Below are 18,319 nucleotides of genomic sequence, written 5' to 3'. Positions count from 1 at the left end.
CAAGAGGCAACTGGAAAGTCCAGTTGCTTCTTGAAAAAGCACCTTTGAGACAGGAAGAATCTGGTAGCACCTTTTCTGACTAGCAGGTTATATTGGAAGGCATAAGCTTTTGTGAGCTACAACTCACTTTATCAAACACTTCTGCTGTAAAAGTCTGTAGAGATTCTCAGTCATCCAGGTCATGGCTGTCCCAAAGGTGCTTTTTCAGGAGACAACTGGACTTTTTTGTTTTTCCTTTGAAGACATTTCACTTCTCATCCAAGAAGCTTCTTCGGCTCTGAGCAGGATAATGGGGAATGGAAGGATTGATATTCCTTGCAGATATCTGGTGATTTGCATCCTTTTAGAGGGTCGTTGAAGCACTTGCAGGCTTATGTGTGTCCTCAGGGTCACCTGAGTAGTGCTCCTGGTTCCGGTAATCTGCAGTTTTTCTGTGGAAATCCAGAGAAACAATTTTTTCTCTGAAATTGTGCTGTAGCTCAAGAAAGTTCATGCAGCTTAATGATATTTGTTAATAGGAGAAGATGCTACCAGACGACTCCTGATTTTTTCCAGAGTTAGACTTGTCTGTTTTTAGGAAGTGATAGCAATTGCTCACTTGATTATGAATCAAAGTAATGTATGAAATTTTATAACATTTTATAGCAACATCATATCAAACCCATTCCGGTATAGTATTTTTTTTCAAATTTAACATTTTTATTGAGTTATAAAATATTGTATAGAATTTTAAAAAAACTAACTGCTCTTGACATTTCTGTTTGTTTTTTCAGTATGTGACTTAAGAAGTAGCACATTGCCTTGCTCTTCCTCTTTAAGTCAATCTATGTTTGATCTTACAAGCCCACCCCACCGATTTATTCAGGTAAATAAGTGTTATTTAGTTTTATTAATAATTGTAAATGATTGATTACAGGTACTCTTTGACCTATCCCCACCAATGAAACTGGAATTTCAGTTTGCTGAATGATGTGGCCGTTAAGTGAATCATCATGTGACTGGATCCAATTTTGTGACCACTTTTACTGCAATCATTAAGCAATCATGTGGTTGTTAGGCGAATCACTTGTTTTTAAACAAATCTATCTTCCCCAATTGACTTTGCTTCTCGAAAGCCAGCTAGAAAGGTCACAAATCACGATAGCATAACTAAGATACTGCAACTGTCATAAATACAAGCCAGTTGCAAAGTGCCTGAATTGCAATCATATGACTGCAGGGGTAGTGCAATGGTTGTAACCTTGAGGACAAGTTGTGAGTCACTTTTTCTGAGTCTGTCATAACTGAATTGTTGTTAAACAATCAGTCATAAGTTGAGAACTACCTGTAATTCCTTAATATATTTCAATCTCACAGCTAGTTCTGTATTTCCTTGTTCTTGTTTTATTTTTTATTTACTAATCAGGCTTTCTTTTTTCCTAGAAGAGATATGATTCCGCCTCCAGTACACTAAGCAGCATCTCCTCCAGAAAGAATTCACAAGGTAGTAACAGGAGTTTAGGTAATGAGCACTATTTTCTTGTCTGTCTTCTGGTAGAAATCTGGCAAACTGGCCTCATATGATGAGAGGGGTCTGTAAAGTCCAGAAATACCTGGTACAAGCAGGCTATAGATGTAGGCCAATGTAGGTCCCTACATTATGTTTTTATAAAATCAAAATATATTTTGACTTAGAAGTTCCAGAATTTCTGTTATACTTCTTTTTCTAGCTTTGTTAGAAGTGGAAGTTACACTGGTATCTTAATGACAGTTAAAAATAGACTTCACCAGAAGAAAAATATAGGTTGGAATAGCCTTAAGCCTTAACTTAAGTTGATTGAACCCAACAAATATAAGACCTAGTTAAAATATGTTGCATTACTTTCTAGACTACAATATTTGATATAATAAATAGAAGCATATGATACACATTTTTAATACTCTGTATTAAAAAAGAAAGAAATTCTCTCCCTTTAATGAAAAGCTAATATATCCAGAGTAGAAAAAGTTCATAAAAGTGGTTTGCTGATCTCCTTATTCTCCACATGGAAACTTCTTTACCTATGCAAACTCAAATATGTAACTACAATATGAATTGGTACAAATGTGGAGTGGCTTAACCATATAATCCCTTCAAAAGCCAATGCTTTAGTGTGTGGGGGGGAATCATTGGAAATTCTGAATGGTTAGGGCACGGATGTCAAACTTGTGGTGTCACATTGCCATCACGTGACATTTCACGACATTTTTTTCCATTCGTGGAGCTGGGGTGGGCTTGGCCTGCATGGGACACATCTGGCCCACAGGCTGCCAGTTTGACACTCCTGGGCTGGGGAAAATGCGGGCCAAGGACTGGGAAAATCCACTGAAGCAAAAAAAACCACCTCTGTCTATAGGAAATAGGCAAATATTAAGGTTTCCACGTAGAAAATAAAAGGATTAAGAGAATGAAATGCCATGTCAAGTTGAAGCTCATAAAATCACTGCTCCAAAGCTGACAGCAAGGAAGCAACGTTTTATTAGTGTAAAGAAATATTCCTCAGACTGCACTGGAGTGAACTTTATTGAACGTGTTGTTGATGCAGTGCATCCTGTCTTAATTCATCCTTGCTCAGAATTCTACTGCAATCCTACTGCATCTGAAAAATGGCAGGTTGGCGAAGATTGCTGTAGACTTAAAAAAGTACTTTCAGAAACCTAGCATGGTACATTGTTTTAGATTCATTTGCCTGTTCCTGTTCCTTTTAGCATAAACTTTGCTTGACAGAATGATACAAGAGTGGTGAAAAGGTTAATCTGTCTGGTTCTGCCAGTGCAGGTGTATGCTGAAGAATGTTGGCAACCCACTATCTTGTTAATGTAGTTTTGAAAACACTTTTTATGATGCATTAAGGCAGGATTAACCATAAACAGCTGAAACACTGACAAATTTGATTTCTATCAAACACATGTATTTCCTTATACATAACAGCTGACATATCCTGGCAGGTAGGGAGAAATATTTTAGTAATGAGAACAGATTTTTTTTTTTTAAAGTCTGACTTCACTGGATAAACTAATGTTTTTTCAGCCTTTGAGAACAAGTTCCAAAAGTGTTTTTGGATTTATCTCCAGATACAATTACATTATCAGGTGATGAAAGAGAATTTGGCAGGCTGAACGTGAAGGTGTGCTACCTTTTTCCTGTGGAACAGATATGGATCACCATCTTGAAAGTAAGTAATCCTAAAAAGCATTCAGTTACTGGTTCTTCATGTTTAAAAGTTTTTATTTTCCATTTTTCATTTTCATACACTCACATATATACTGTGCATAGCTGGCGCCATACAACATTAAACAATAATCGCAGCAATTCCTCTTGTCAACAATACCCCAAAAAATACAAACCCAATATACCTCCTCCACTCTCCCTACACCTCTTTCTTCCACCCCCCTCCAACTTTCTATCTTCCCTCCATCATCCCCCTCTACCCTACTTCCTCTCCCCCTCTACCACTCCTCTCTCCCGATCCACTCCCTCCCTTCCTTCTCACCCTCCCTCCCATCCTCTCCCCCGTCCCTCTCTACCCATCTTTCTTCTATCCCACTCCTCCTCCCCTTGGTGTATTTCCACTATATGTCAGTGTACTTAACTTATCCTATTTTTACAGAGAAATTATAGAAAAACAGTATACATGTGAAGTCACATTACATTGAAATCTAACCTAGTATATATCCCTCCCTCCCCCCACCCTCCCCTCCAACCCCCACCTCCCTCTCCCCCCGACTTCCCAGAGCCCGTACATGGTATAGATTTTTAACAAACACAGTCTAAAATATATTGAGAAAGAAAAAAATATTTTAAAAAAGGTTAATAACATCTCTACATTGATCTAAGCTTCTTCTTGCTAAACTAACTTTAAACAATTTAAATCATTCCTGATCTTAAGCATAGGCTATCTGGAATTTCTTAGTCCTGTATTTGTTTTGTATATAGTCAATCCATTTTTTCCAGTCTCGTTTATATCTCTCATTTGAATGATCTTTAAAATATGCCGATATTTTAGCCATCTCGGCTAAATTTGTAACTTTCAATGTCCATTCTTGAGTTGTAGGCAAGTCTTCCTTCTTCCAATATTGCGCCACCAACAGTCTTGCTGCCGTTATTAGGTACAGAATCAAGTTAGTCTCTACCACTGTAAAGTCAGTACTTATACCTAGTAAAAATAACTGAGGAGTAAACTTTATCCTTCTTTTAAAGATATTTTGCATAATCCACCATATTTTTATCCAAAATGCCTTAACCATTGGCAGATCCACCATATATGAAAATATGTAGCATCGAGAGAACCACATCTCCAACATTTAGGCTGTAAATTCGGATACATAGAAGCCAGCTTTTTAGGATCTAAATGCCATCTATAGAACATCTTATAAAAATTTCTCTCAAGTTTTGAGCTTCTGTAAATTTCACATTTCTTACCCAGATGCTTTCCCATGTATCCAACATTATTGGTTCTTCAATATTTGAGCCCACTTTATCATGCAATCTTTAACTAATTCTGTTTCCAAATCCATCTGTATTAATACATTATATATCCTCTTTATATGCATTAAGCTTTGATCTCTTATTTGTTTAAACAGATTATCCTCAACTTGGATAAAAACCAATTTTTGATCTATTTTCCACCTGGCCTGTAATTGCCCATACTGGAACCATGTTTGAACTACCTTCTCCTCTTTTAATACCTCTAAAGATTTTAGTTGTAGTACCCCCCTTTCCAAAATGAGAAGCTGTCTGTAGGTAATTCTATCCTGTTTTTGTGCTATATTCATATTTTCAATTGCATGTCTAGGAATTGCCCACATGGGTATCTTGTCATTTAATTTATATTGGTATTTTCTCCAGACCCGCAGTAAAGCATTTCTTAAAATATGACTTTTAAAATTCTTGTCCAATTTTGTTGAATAACAAGTAAGCATGCCAACCATATACCAAATCGTATCCCTCAATATTCAATATTCTATCATTAGTTAAATGAGTCCAATCACTAATTACAGATAGCGCCACTGCATCATAATATAGTTTTAGGTTAGGTAATTTCAAGCCTCCTCTCTCGTGTACATCTTGCATTATTTTCAGCTTTACCCTCGGCTTCTTTCCTGCCCATACAAATTTGTTGATACCCTTCTGCCATTCTAAAAGATTCGCATCTTTTTAAAGTATGGGTAACATTTGGAAGAGAAATAAAAATTTTGGTAAGATGTTCATTTTCACTGCCGCTATCCTACCCAGCAAAGATAAGTGCAATTTCTCCCATTTTTTCATCTCTATCTCTATACTATGCCAAAGTAGTTCATAATTATGCTTATATAGTTTCCCATTTGAAATTAAAATATTAACTCCAAGATATTTGACTTTTTTGACTACCTCACATCCTAGCATCCCTCCTAGTTCTTCCTTTTGTTTAGTATTCATATTTATAGCTAATATTTTTGTTTTTCCTAAATTTATTTTAAAACCAGACATTCGACCATATTGATTAATCCTATTCATGAAAACCATACTGGATTCCTGTGGTTGTTCCAATATTATGACCAAGTCATCCGCAAAAGCACGCACTCTGTATTCTTGCTGCCTAATCTTGATCCCTTTTAGACCATCCAAGCCCCGTATTTTATTCAACAATACTTCCAGAGTTATAATAAACAATAGTGGGGACAAAGGACAGCCCTGTCTTGTATTTTTTCCAATTTGAAAAGAGTCTGTTAAACTTCCATTGACTATGATTTGTGCTGTTTGCTGTTGGTATATTGCTTTAATTGACTGTAAAAAACTGTCTCCTATCTGCATTTTTTGCAGTATCTTCAACAAAAATTGCCAGTTAACTCGATCAAAGGCCTTCTCAGCATCCAAAAATATGAACGCAGCAGGAATTTGGTTGTTCTTTCCCAAATATTCTAATGCATTAATAATTAATCTAATGTTACTTTTCATCTGTCTCCCCCTGTATAAACCTGTTTGGTCGGTGTATATCAATTGTTGAATAACCAGCATTAACCTATTTGCTAGTATTTTAGTAAAATTTTATAATCTACATTGAGTAATGAGATAGGTCTATAATTTTTGGTTGGGTAGTATCTTGATCTTCTTTGGGTATCAAAGATATAAACGCTGTCTTCCAAGATGGAGGCACCGTACCTTCCGTTTGAATCATTAAATAATTCTCTAAGAGGTTCTACCATTTCTAACTTTAAATTTTTATAGTAAACTGCTGTCAAACCATCTGTACCTGGTGCTTCCCCAAACTTTAGTTGCTTAATTACCTGCAAAATTTCCCCTGAGGTTATTGGTTGGTTCAATTTTTGCCTGTGCTCTTCTCTAACTGAGGGTATTTTCTCTTTGTCTAAATATTTGTCTATATCTAAACCATTAATTTTATCCCCTTTATACAATTCTGTAAAGAATTCCCAAAATGCCTTTTGAATCTCCTCCTGTTGAAATGCCTCCTTCCCTCTGTAGGTCAGTTTAGATATATTTCGAGTTTTCTTTTTTTTCCTAATCTGATAAGCCAACCATCTGCCAGGTTTGTTTGTGTTACAAAAAGTATTGTGTTTTGCATATAATAAACTAGTGGCTACCTGGTCAGAGATCAACATGTCAAATTGAGATTTTAATATGGTGATTGCTTCCTTAACCTTTGTATTGCCTGGATTCATTGTTAACTCCAACTCTTTCCTCTTAATTTCCTCTTCCAATTCTGTTCATTTTAGCCCTTGTTTATATCTATGTGCTTTATTTATATTCATCAGCACTCCTCTCATATACGCTTTGCTTGCATCCCATACAAATTCCATAGGTGTACCCTTATTCATATTCAAAATGAAGTATTCAGATAACAATTTTTTACAATCATTAATATACTTTTCATATCTAAATAAGTTTTCATTCAATCTCCAAGATCTTCTTGCCTGCACTGCCCTTCCCAATTCCATCCAAACTGGGTTATGATCCGAAAGGACCCTAGCTGCAATCTTTGTCTTCTTCACCCTAGAAAGCAAATCATTAGTGATTAGTATAAAATCAATCCTTGAAAGGGATTGATGTCTATCAGAAAAGAAAGTGAAATCACATTCCTCTGCGTTTCTTTCTTGCCAAATATCTCTCAATTCAAAGTCGTCCATCATGTCAAAAAAAGATTTGGGTAGCTTTGCTCGCATCTTAGTATTTGGGTGAGAGGTCTTCTTATCTCTTTTCGTGTCTATCACACCATTCCAATCACCCACTAGTATACAAGACCTATAGTCCTACTGTACTAAATTAGCATGAAGATTTCTATAGAATCCATCTTGCTGTTGATTAGGAGCATAAATTCCCAAGAGTAATGTCTTTTTCCCTTCTAAGATTAGATCTAACGCAATATATCTTCCAAAGGGATCTGCTTCAATTAATTCAGCTTTGATGTCTTTTCTTAAGTATACAACTATACCATTTTCTTTTCCATAGCAGAAGCTACAAAATGTTGACCAAGTTTTGAGTTAATCAAATATTTTTGATCAGTTGATTTGATATGAGTTTCTTGCAAACAAATTATATCATTCTTAAACTGTTTAAGATAGTGAAATATTTTCTTCTCTTCTGTGGAGAATCAGTCCATTAACATTCCATGTTAGAATCTTAGTTGTCATCTTTGGTTACCTGAAGCTTTTTTAGAGCCTCCTGCATGGCCTGTTTAACCTTTGGCCTAGCTCCTCCCACGGCTTCTGAGCTTGTTGCTGTAACTCCTTGATCGATGGCCGGTGATTGTTGAGGTTGTTGCCTTTTAGCTTGTTTTTCCATTCGTCTGGTAGTCATACGGCTAGGTCTTTGTTCCATAACACCTTGCCCTTCTGGGGAGGGGAGATGGTACATCTTGTCTGGTAGTTGTGTGGTTTGCTGTCTGGCTTGTCCTTCTAGTGATCTTTCTCCAGATCCAGATGGTGCAGGGTGTCCTGCCTTCAAAATATTGTGATAAAAATCTCGAGCTTTCCATACGGAGTTGAGACGATATCTTTGCTTGTCAAATGTAAATATAATATCAAATGGTGCGTCCCATCTGTACTGTATCTGACGGTTTCTGAGTTCTTCCACTAAAAAAGCATAGTCTCTCCTGGCTCTTAGCATTTGAGGTGGTATTTCTTTCAAAACAGTCAAATCCTGGCCCCCAATTTGGAGCCTAGTGTTATAGGACACTTGTAATATTATATTTCTGAACTCTCTTGTTACTGGTTCTTCAATGGTTCCATTTGGGGCACTTGTGGGGAAAAAATCTAGTTTATACCCTAAACTCAGCTGTTAGGCAAGAGCCATTAGGCTGACAACCACAGTTCTAAAAACCACAATGGTTCTATTTGCTATTGAATAAACACTGTACACTTACTGCACAGATTCAAATTAAGCAGACAAATAATATGTGCAGCTTTTTTAAAATTTTGTCTCACCCTACTTTAATTTCATGTTATCCAGGTTTCATTCAAGATTGGTGCATTTGGCTCCTGCATGAAAAAATAGAAGCATCCACTGGAAAGCTTAATAAATTGTTTTAAATGATAACCATTCTAAATAAAACAATGAAAATATGTGTGAGATTTTCATTAATTATTATGCATAACTTCCCAAAACCCCATTCAGTTCCTCTTTTTGCTGATATAGAAACACACATACACATACACACTCACAGGCAGCCCCATCTACTGTATCTGTCTTTGTGTAATCCCATACACATCCTGAGTACCACATCCTGGGAACAATAAGACATTTTTTATTTTTATTTATTTATTGAATTTGTACAATTGCCTGTCTCACCAACTGTGACAGTGGGCAGGCGCAATCATATAAAACACCAACTGTAAAAAGAAATATGTTTAAAAAAATCATCATCACACACACAGACACACAGACACACACACACACACAAACAAACACAAACAGACCCCTTGTGTGAAGGGAGGATATAATTCCTCCACTCAACAATGGCTCCATCTAACAAGTCTTAATGGACAGTGGCACTTTTTATGATATATATTAGCATCATTATTGATCTAGCTAGATTTTTATTAGCAATAGAGGAAACACCATACAAACTGCTTTATACTGAGCTGGAACATCTTCCATCACATCTACTCTGGATATAGACGTAAAACTAGAATTGTGTTCAAAGTACAATCCCTGATTCCCAGGAAAAAAACTATAGGAAAATGTATTTTACCCCTGCGTGATCTCAGTTGACAGGAAATGCATGAAATCCTTTTATTTGAAAATGAAAGGAATTGAATTGAGACTGTATGTTCAGAGTACATCTTTAGACATAACATTATTTGGAAAGAGAGTACTTTGTGCTTTAACCTACTTCAATTCATTATAATTTTTATTGTGTTAATTCATGATTATTAACTATTCTGTATTCATGAAAGTATGAGAAAGAGGCATTATTGTAACGTATATCTTAGACAGCCAGTATTAAACCACTTTTTCAGCAATAATTATTTAAAGCAATAATTTGGCAACATTGATGGTTCAGTTGCTTTGAGATTTTATGAAGTTGAAGAACCATATTTTATAGTAAGATGAATGGTAATGTTAATCATAAATAAAGCAAATGGACAGAAGGAGACTAAGCATGTAGTTGTGTTTTCCTAGTTTGCATTGTTTAATTTTCAATTTTGTAGTGCAAAGATTTGAACTGGTCATCTACTTGTGAAGAACACCCTCAAATTTCCATCAAAGGAATCCTCACCCTACACAAACCAGTGCAGTTCAGATGTTTAGCAAAAGAAGCTTCCAATGTAAGTGGCACTTAAAAAAAAACAAAATCTATTTCAAAATTCTTCTATTTATAATATGTGAATTGATAAAAGCAGAGAGACGAGTGATTATGGAAAGGATTTTTCCCCCCAAATATCACATTTGACTGTCACTTGCTTCTAGGACATCCAGTTCATGGAAACCTTTGTGTTTGCTATTAAACTGCAACTTCTCCAGACTGCAAGACTTGTGTTCAAAGTACAATCCCTGATTCCCAAGAAAAAAACTATAGGAGAATGTATTTTATCCCTGCGTGATCTCAGTTCACAGGAAATGGATTATTGGCTGATGATAACACCTCCTTCCAAAGCTTCAGTAAGTTAAAATATCCCAAGGATTCTTGAAGGGAATACATGGGGCTTTATGCAGGAACAGAAATCTAGAATTGGTTTTTGTTGGGTCCTTTTGTTTACATTCATTGATTCTTCCCTGCTTCTGTCAGGAGCCCCCAATGCTGGGAGGAGGGAGAGAAAAGAGGGCCCTTACTTGTAGCCCCTAACAGCTAAGTCTTCCACACTTGTTTCTCCCATTGTCAAATTGCAACCTGTTCCTTTTCATCTAGAGTTAATGTCTGAAAAATTATAAACAGGGTGCAAAGCTTATAATTCTTTAGATGTTGCAACTCCTTCTTCCCCTTCACCTGTTATAAATTCATCTCCATCCTAGCTATAAATTCACAATAGCTTTATATCTCTAATAGTAGTTTTTATTCATAGACTGGTTTATGTAACAATTTGGCCTGTTTCGAAAAGGATGGCCTTAATAAGTCTGTTGATTTTCTCTGGTCTGGCCTACCTTGAACAGCTGATATCTCCACAAGAAAATTAAAACTATAATTTCTTGAGATAGCCTACAGTGAGAGATTCTTACAAGGCAGTTACCCTCTTTCATTTACTCTATGAATCATAGAAGTATTTGTCTGCTTCTGAATATTATCTTGCTTCCTACAATTCATAAGTTCTTTTTGTGTGGCAAGCGTTCTTGAAAATATCTATCAAGCCCATCTCCTTTACTCTTCATAAGTAAGAGATTGGCATTTGTCTAAAATGGAGTTACATTAATAATGAAAGTATTTTAATTATAAAACTTCATCACTATAGAACTTCACACAATATTATATTGTAGCTTCACTTATTAACATCTGCCAGAAGTGGCTCTAAAGAACCAGGAAATGAATTCCATGAAACAAAGGTCATCCCAACCTCATGAAAAAGTATTTAGAAATGTAAGGCAGTTTTTTAAAAAACAGTTTATAATCTGGAAAAAGATCCTGCTATTTAAAAAATGGAGAGATTCTACAGAAATCCTGACAGCACTTTCCACAAAACATGTACAATAGGGCAGAGATGGTGAACCTTTTTTGACCCATTTGCCATTAGTGGGGGGAGTGCAGGGGGGTCGTGTGTGGGCATGCCGCACCCATAATGGAATGCACAACTCCCCCAGTACGCATGTGTGCACTACAGGTGCTCCCCCCCATTTTTTGCATGCTTTTTTCGCCCTCCCCAGGATCCAGAGGCTTTATAGGAGCCTGAGGTGGGCGAAAACAGCTCCCTGCCCCTCCCAGAAGCCCTCCAGAGGCTTCAGGGACCTTCAGGAGGCTTCCCTGAAGCCTCCGAAGCAGTCAAAACGACCCTCTGAGCAAACCGGAAGTCACTTCTGGTTTGCTCGGAGGGACGTTTTAAGCGTTCCGAAGGATTCAGGGACCTTCAGGAGGCTTCCCTGAAGCCTTCAGAGCAGTCAAAATGACCCTCCGAGCAAACCAGAAGTCTGTTCCTGAATTTCCGGTTTGCCTGTAGGGCCAGTTTTTTGCGCTCTGGAGGCTTCAGGGAAGCTCATGAAGCTTTCGGAGGGCCTCGGGGGGGGGGGCGAGGGAGGCTCTTTTCGCCTTTCCCAGGCTCCTATAAATCCCCTGGAGCCTGGGGAGGGCAAAAAATGGCTTTAAAAAAGGGTGAACTCAGCTGGCCAGCGCACGCATGTGCACTGGTCAGCTGACAGGGCAGCACCTCGCATGCCCTGACAAATGGTCCGCGTGCCACCTATGGCACACATGCCATAAGTTCGCCACCCCGGCAATAGGGTTTTTTAAAAATCCCAATCTTGATTCTGCCAAATTTGGAAGGATTCGGATTTATAATTCTATAGCATACAAAAGTAGCATTATCCGGTATTTAAAAAAAGATACAGCTACTGTTTGATTAAACTGATGTTTCTTTGTCAAAATGGAAGGTCTGATCTTTTCACTTCACACCTGTGTAACAAAATGTTGGCTAAGAAGAAGATGGACCATTTATTTGCTCTTTGACTCTCTGTGCAGGTGTGTTCTGCAGAATTGAAAATAGGCACCTGTTTTCAAGCAGTAAACAGCCGGATCCAGTTGCAAATCCTGGAAGCTCAGAACCTTCCAAGTTCATCCACACCATTGTCTTCAAGTAAATACTATAGTCTTATTGGTCAAATTCCATGAACTAGAGCACGTTTAAATACAAAACCAGACATCTCTGTGTGGCTGCTATTGTTCCTTTATGATTGTATAATGGCTTTTATATAAAGGCATGACATATCTTGATTTACTATCTGGGCTTCTCACATACATAAAAGTAAAACTAAAAAGAAGCCATTTCTTCTGCATCCTGTCAGTTGATCCTTTCTGTTTTAAAATATGCTTCCTTAAAGCCCGTTATTTAATATTCAAATACGCTTATAGCAGGGGTGAGTTGCTGCCGGCATTACTGCTGGTTCGCAACCCGCATGCAACATGCACATGCGCTCTTCAATGTAAATTGTTCTGTGCCCATGTGCAGAACAATTTACAGTGAACTGCGCACGCACATTCAACAAAATCTAAAATGGCAGTGGCCAAGCGGCAGGGAGGGAATCAGTTCAGGGTTGTGGCAGGCCTGGGTTGCTGCCCATTCTGCAACCCAGGCCTGAATTCCACTACCGATTCAGCTGAACCGGCAGCAACCCACCTCTGGCTTAGAGGTTTGAGTAGATTTATACAGGTATGGGGATGTTGCAGTCAAGATAGCAATAGGCTACATTTTCTGTTACACTCATTGACTGACATGGAGAAATTTAACAGGGAAAACTCCATCGTCCGGAAAGCTTTCATTAGGAAATAGTCTCACTTCAGAAAGTATGTCAGTGGGCCAAAAAGCAACAAAGCTGCACTTTAAGTAGAAAGGTGAATTCCATTGGTTTTTCTAACAGTCTAATACTGGGAACTGAAGCTGCTTTCCAGTGAGCAGAGTCTTGTTTCCAAAGGGTGAGGAGTGAATGTCTATGCCTTAAAATGCATCCACCCTCTCCTGGGGGGGTGTCCCTCTCTCCCCATTTGCCAATCGTATTATAATTAACAATAACATATTCTTTCACTTTTGGATTTCAAACTTCACACAGTGAAAACATTCCCCCAAAAATGTTGTTAATTCTATCGTAGATTTTTTTGTAAAGATTGTGATGCTCAGCACTGAAGGATTGGTTGATAAGAAAAAAACTCGTCTGCTGAAATCTACTAACAGTCAAGTAAAATGGGGAGAAACCCTGATGTTTCCTGTGAGCCAGAATGAACATGGAATAAACTTTCTCATCAAACTCTACAGTAGAAGCTCAGTGAGAAGAAAACATTTCCTGGGACAGGTTAGTCCCCCCCCCCCATGACACCCAATGCAAAAGTTTCTGAATTCTAAACTTAAAATGTATGTAGACCATGAATTTTGCTTTTTACCCCCCCCCCAAATGTTACCATTAATATAATCCTGATTGAAATAAAACAGGAATAGGAAGCCTGAAACCCTCCAGATTTTGCTGAATATTGTCTAGCCAGTTGATATTCAGAAATTTCTTTAAATATGGATTCAATTTCATTGCTATATCTTTTAAAATTTTTATCTCATTATGAATAAATAATTTTGTACCATAAACAATTTCCTCTTATGCAACTTTATATCAGAAATCTCAGATTTACAACTAATTGTCAGGAGATACAAATTTCCATTCCATTCCATTCTATAAATTGTCAGGAAGTATAAATTTGTGAATAGTTCAAAAGCCACATCCATCCATCCATCCATCCATCCATCCATCCATCCATCCATCCATCCATCCAACACAAAACTATAGATATCATAAATTGAATTCAATAAAGCTAAATTTTGAAGGTAAGTTATTTGTAGATTTTACAGATGGCATGACATAAAATACAATACCTAATAGAAAATAGAAATGATAATCAAAACAATCTTAATAAGCTAGAAGAATCACTATTAGAAAGAGAATGCAATTTTATAGGACACAGGTAAAGTATTATTAGGAGATAAAGATTAAATGCTACGAAGGTATTGAAGCAGAAATCTCCAGATCATGGAATGTAAAAATTTCAGCCTATGTAATTTTTTTTCAAAATCCTAAAAACAAAATAAAAGATAACATAATCTTTTTAAAATCCATTTTAATGAAATGCATATTTTATCAGCACATGCTGTCACTCATCTTATCATACATGTTCTTGATTCATTTTCTATATTATATAAACATGATTTTTATACACTGATCAAGATAAATGTCAAAACAGCTTTTGGCGTCATCTTTATAATGATTCTTTGTTTTCCTTATCATGCAGGTTTGGTTAAGCAGTGACAGCAACAGTGCAGAAGCTGCTGATCAATGGATGGACACAATTGCTAATCCAGAGAAGGTTGTGGTTAAATGGCATAATATCATTCCAGCATGATACTGCTTTGAACAGTCCTTTTGGTACTGATTTGGACTTGAGCCCAGAGACTTTTGCACTTATTTAAAATTACCAGCCATCAGACAACAAAGAGACAGAAAAGAGATATCTATATGGATGCATACAATAACATCTGCCCAAGAAAATCACAGAGGAAGCAATAGAATTGAAAAAGGAAGTTGGAAATCCTAGCAAAGTACATGAAAATTCAAAAGCCATGTTGAAAAAATAATGGCTTGATTATTAATTGACTGTTATTCTATAAGGCTTACATGTAAAACATTTTAATATTTATATTTTAAAAAAATATTTTTAAATTAATTTAATTTTAAATTAATTTCAAAACTTTGTATAAATTTTCATGAAAAATACCAGTGAAGGACTATCCTTCAAGAAGATTTCGCTCCATGACAACCATGTTCCAACTATTGTTTTGCTTCTAAAAGTATTCTGTGAACACTTTATTATTTCCACCAACATGTTGAACAAGTGAGTAAGGTAGGCAGGGAGGTAGAAATAATACTTTACCATTTAAATTGAAATAAACATTTCAAGGAAATTTTTAAGAATAATTGTTGTGTTGGATAGTAAATTTGAGACATGGGCAGGTAACAATTCTTTTGTTAATGAATTCGATTTTACAGTTCTTCAGCATAAAATTTGCTTTACTGTTTTGAATAGAGATAGATTAATAAGAAGTATTCCAATTATGAAATTCAGTAGAATCTGATATCATATTTAAAACTAACAGGGACCCAGTATTCTGTGTTTTAGGAAAGCTGAATTCATCAGTCCTTATAAAATGAAAAAAACAACAAAATATGTAATCATGATTCTAACCAATTATTTTAAAAAATACGTACCTTCCCACCCTTCAGTATTTTAAAATAATAAATAAAGGCTAATAGAGCTTATATGTTAAACAAGTCCATGGATAACTAAACTGGCACCACTTATACAGTTTTGTAGAGTGCCCAGATGCCAAAATCTGAACCATGTGAGACCAATGGCCATAATCAAGCAGGTACCCTGATTATTTTAATAGAGATAAAGCATTTTAAGGCACAAGGATCTGCATTTACTGCATGCAATGCAGTATCTTGACAACTGAGATGTTTGGCAAAAGGTTTGATGGTTGAAATAGGCACTGTGCAGCCATTGGGAAAAACAGATCAGTAACATCTGAAAAACCTTCATGGGGATTTGAAATGCATGATTTAACTTGAATGCCTTTGTTGCCTCTTTCATTAGAGTATCAGTTCACACTGAGCTTTCAATAAATAGGATTCAGTTTGCCTCAAAGCTGTTGCCATATGAACCTGGAAGGGGACATTTAACATCAGCCCTCATGCTGATGTAATCTCAGGAGTATTTGTCCTATGATGCCCAAGAAGGGCATGAAACAATTCAGCCAGAGTTCAGTTCTTTATTTGTTTTCACATCGCAGACAGATTCTTGCCAGAATAAACCCTTACTAGTTCCAGCTTTATGGATGCACCCTGAGAGGTTCTAAGGAGTAACCATCCTTACTTTCTTCCTCTGTCTCCTCTCCAGCACCAAGATGTGCTGCCTCATGTCTCCCATCTCTTTCTGGAATATGCTCCTTCCTTCGTGAGAGACTGCCACTTCATTATAGTCCATCACACCAACTCCCCCTCCATGGGAACCATTTCCCAAACTACCATTCCTATTTCTCATAACATCAAAAGTACACAGGATGCATATATGCAATGATCAGAAATGAAACCATACATATTTCCAGCAAATTGATATTTTTATAGATCATTAAACTTCAGAAATTCTATTCTCTGCAGTCTCTGCTGAAAACATTAAGAATTGCTACAGGCAGTATTACACTATTTTAAAATGCACTGGTTTCAAAAACAACAAAGGCTGGTATCTGAATTCTGTTTTGGTCAGATTTTGTTGGTGTCGGTGATGCATAAAATAGAGAGTGTCCTAAGTGCACAATGAACTATGAATCAGAAAGTATAGTTTGAGAGCAATTAGCTGGAAGAATCCAGATTTTCATGAGGAAGGAGGGGAAAAAAGGCATGGGTAGAAAAGGTAGTATTAACTACAAAATGATAGCATAGAGAACCACAGTTCAGGACAGATGGGAAGAATGCATTAAGGAAAAAATGATCAAACTAAAAGCCATACTAAGAAAATCAAATGAAAAGAATAACAGGAACATAAAACTGGAGAAGACCTAGAACCGTACTTACTCCAAAACAATGAAATCTGGAATAATTCAGAAAAAAATGTCTCTGTATCCTCAAAAATTATAATTAGGTAGCAAATTATTATTTTGTTATGCAAGCTGTCCTTGCTTAACCAGTCATTGAGCAACCATTTGAAGGTACAACAGACTTCCCAAATGATATTTACGATCCAATTTCACCCCTATATGGTCGTGTGATCTCATTTTGGACACTTGACAACCAGCTTGCATTTACAGCTATTTGCAATATCCAAAGGTCGTATGATTGCCATTTTTGCCATTTTTGAGTATTTGTTTCTGACCAAAATTGGATGAACAGGTTCACTTAATGCCCACCACATTCACTTAATGATCACCATGTTTGCTTAATTACTGCTACAAAAATCAGGCATGGTCACCTGGTGACCTACTTAACGGCAATGGTTTATGATTTTATGAACTTTTTTGTGGCAGCTGTTAAGCAGACAGTAATTCTGTGCTCAATTATGGTCGTACATTGAGGACTACCTATATGAATTAAATGCTAAGTTAGTTGGATTTAAATCTGGGGGAGCAAAGGAAATAGTGGTAAGATGTAGCAGCTAGTCTTTCTGAAGAGCATTGGTCCCAGCAAATAAAAAGCAAATAGAAAATGTGGCTTGCAATGCATTCAATATTGTCATTGTACAGTTGAAAAAAATGGATTGGTTAGAAGTTGCATTAAAAATTTAAATCCAAATTTAAATATCCTGCAGTTCTTTGGTTAAGACTTTTATTATCAATGTACTTTATGTGCATCCAATTCATAGTAAAAGTCGTATTAGTCTGTCACTGTGAAAAATTTTTTTTTTAATCTACTGTATTGCAAAGTAAGCAGTAAAAAGAATAATAGCGTCTTTTTAAAGCAAATAATCACTGAAATTAGAACAATGAAATAATGAGCAGAGCTGCTTTAACAGTCTTGGTACAGTATTTTATTTCCTCTCTTTCTTCTTTTTCATAAACATTGTACATGTTGTCTAGTAGGATAAATGGAGATTTTATGAGGGCTTCATGCAATAACAATACTCCTAGGGAGCTCACATTCAAATATCAGAATATATAGAATTTTTACTGAATTTATAGTACTGTAATACACAAATGACCAGATGTTTTATTATAAATGTATATCTTAATGCATATTTTTATGAATGTATACAGTATGTATGGGTGTGTTGATGCCCCCCAGAGTCACCCTGTGTGAGTTGGGCAGTCATATAGATATGTTTAATAAATAAATGCAATAAATATAATGATTGAAGCATTTGTATACATAGATTCTAGTCTGACTTTGCCTTCTTTCGGTGGCCTGATCTGTTTAGCAAAAGTCTCTAGTCAAAGATATTTGGCATGCTCTTCAAATGATAAAAACATGCCTGAGGAGTTTCACATGGGGACATACACATGCACATACAAACACACACACACACACACACACACACACACAGAAATTATTTTATTGAACAAAACTTAAGCAAAGGGGGGAAAAATCTCTTTCTCAGAGCTTCCTGATGATAGTGTAAAGCTGAGTATCCCAGAA

General features: G+C 36.5%; 1 protein-coding gene across 1 annotated transcript in view; it reads left to right on the top strand.

Annotated features, from left to right (window-relative positions):
* Positions 1-18,010, top strand: part of TC2N (tandem C2 domains, nuclear) — a 51,290-nt gene extending 33,280 nt beyond the window's left edge. Inside the window, 8 exon segments of the mRNA XM_032237601.1 lie at positions 774-865; positions 1,423-1,501; positions 3,094-3,194; positions 9,667-9,783; positions 9,926-10,117; positions 12,120-12,234; positions 13,245-13,444; positions 14,427-18,010. Coding sequence (XP_032093492.1) covers positions 774-865; positions 1,423-1,501; positions 3,094-3,194; positions 9,667-9,783; positions 9,926-10,117; positions 12,120-12,234; positions 13,245-13,444; positions 14,427-14,537 — 1,007 coding nt within the window. The 3' untranslated portion in view covers positions 14,538-18,010.
* Positions 18,011-18,319: the final 309 nt, after the last annotated feature.

The sequence above is a fragment of the Thamnophis elegans genome, chromosome 1 (genome assembly GCF_009769535.1).
Source record: "Thamnophis elegans isolate rThaEle1 chromosome 1, rThaEle1.pri, whole genome shotgun sequence".
Classification (NCBI taxonomy): domain Eukaryota; kingdom Metazoa; phylum Chordata; class Lepidosauria; order Squamata; family Colubridae; genus Thamnophis; species Thamnophis elegans.
Note: the sequence above shows the minus strand (reverse complement) of the source record. Positions and strands in the feature narration are given on the sequence as shown.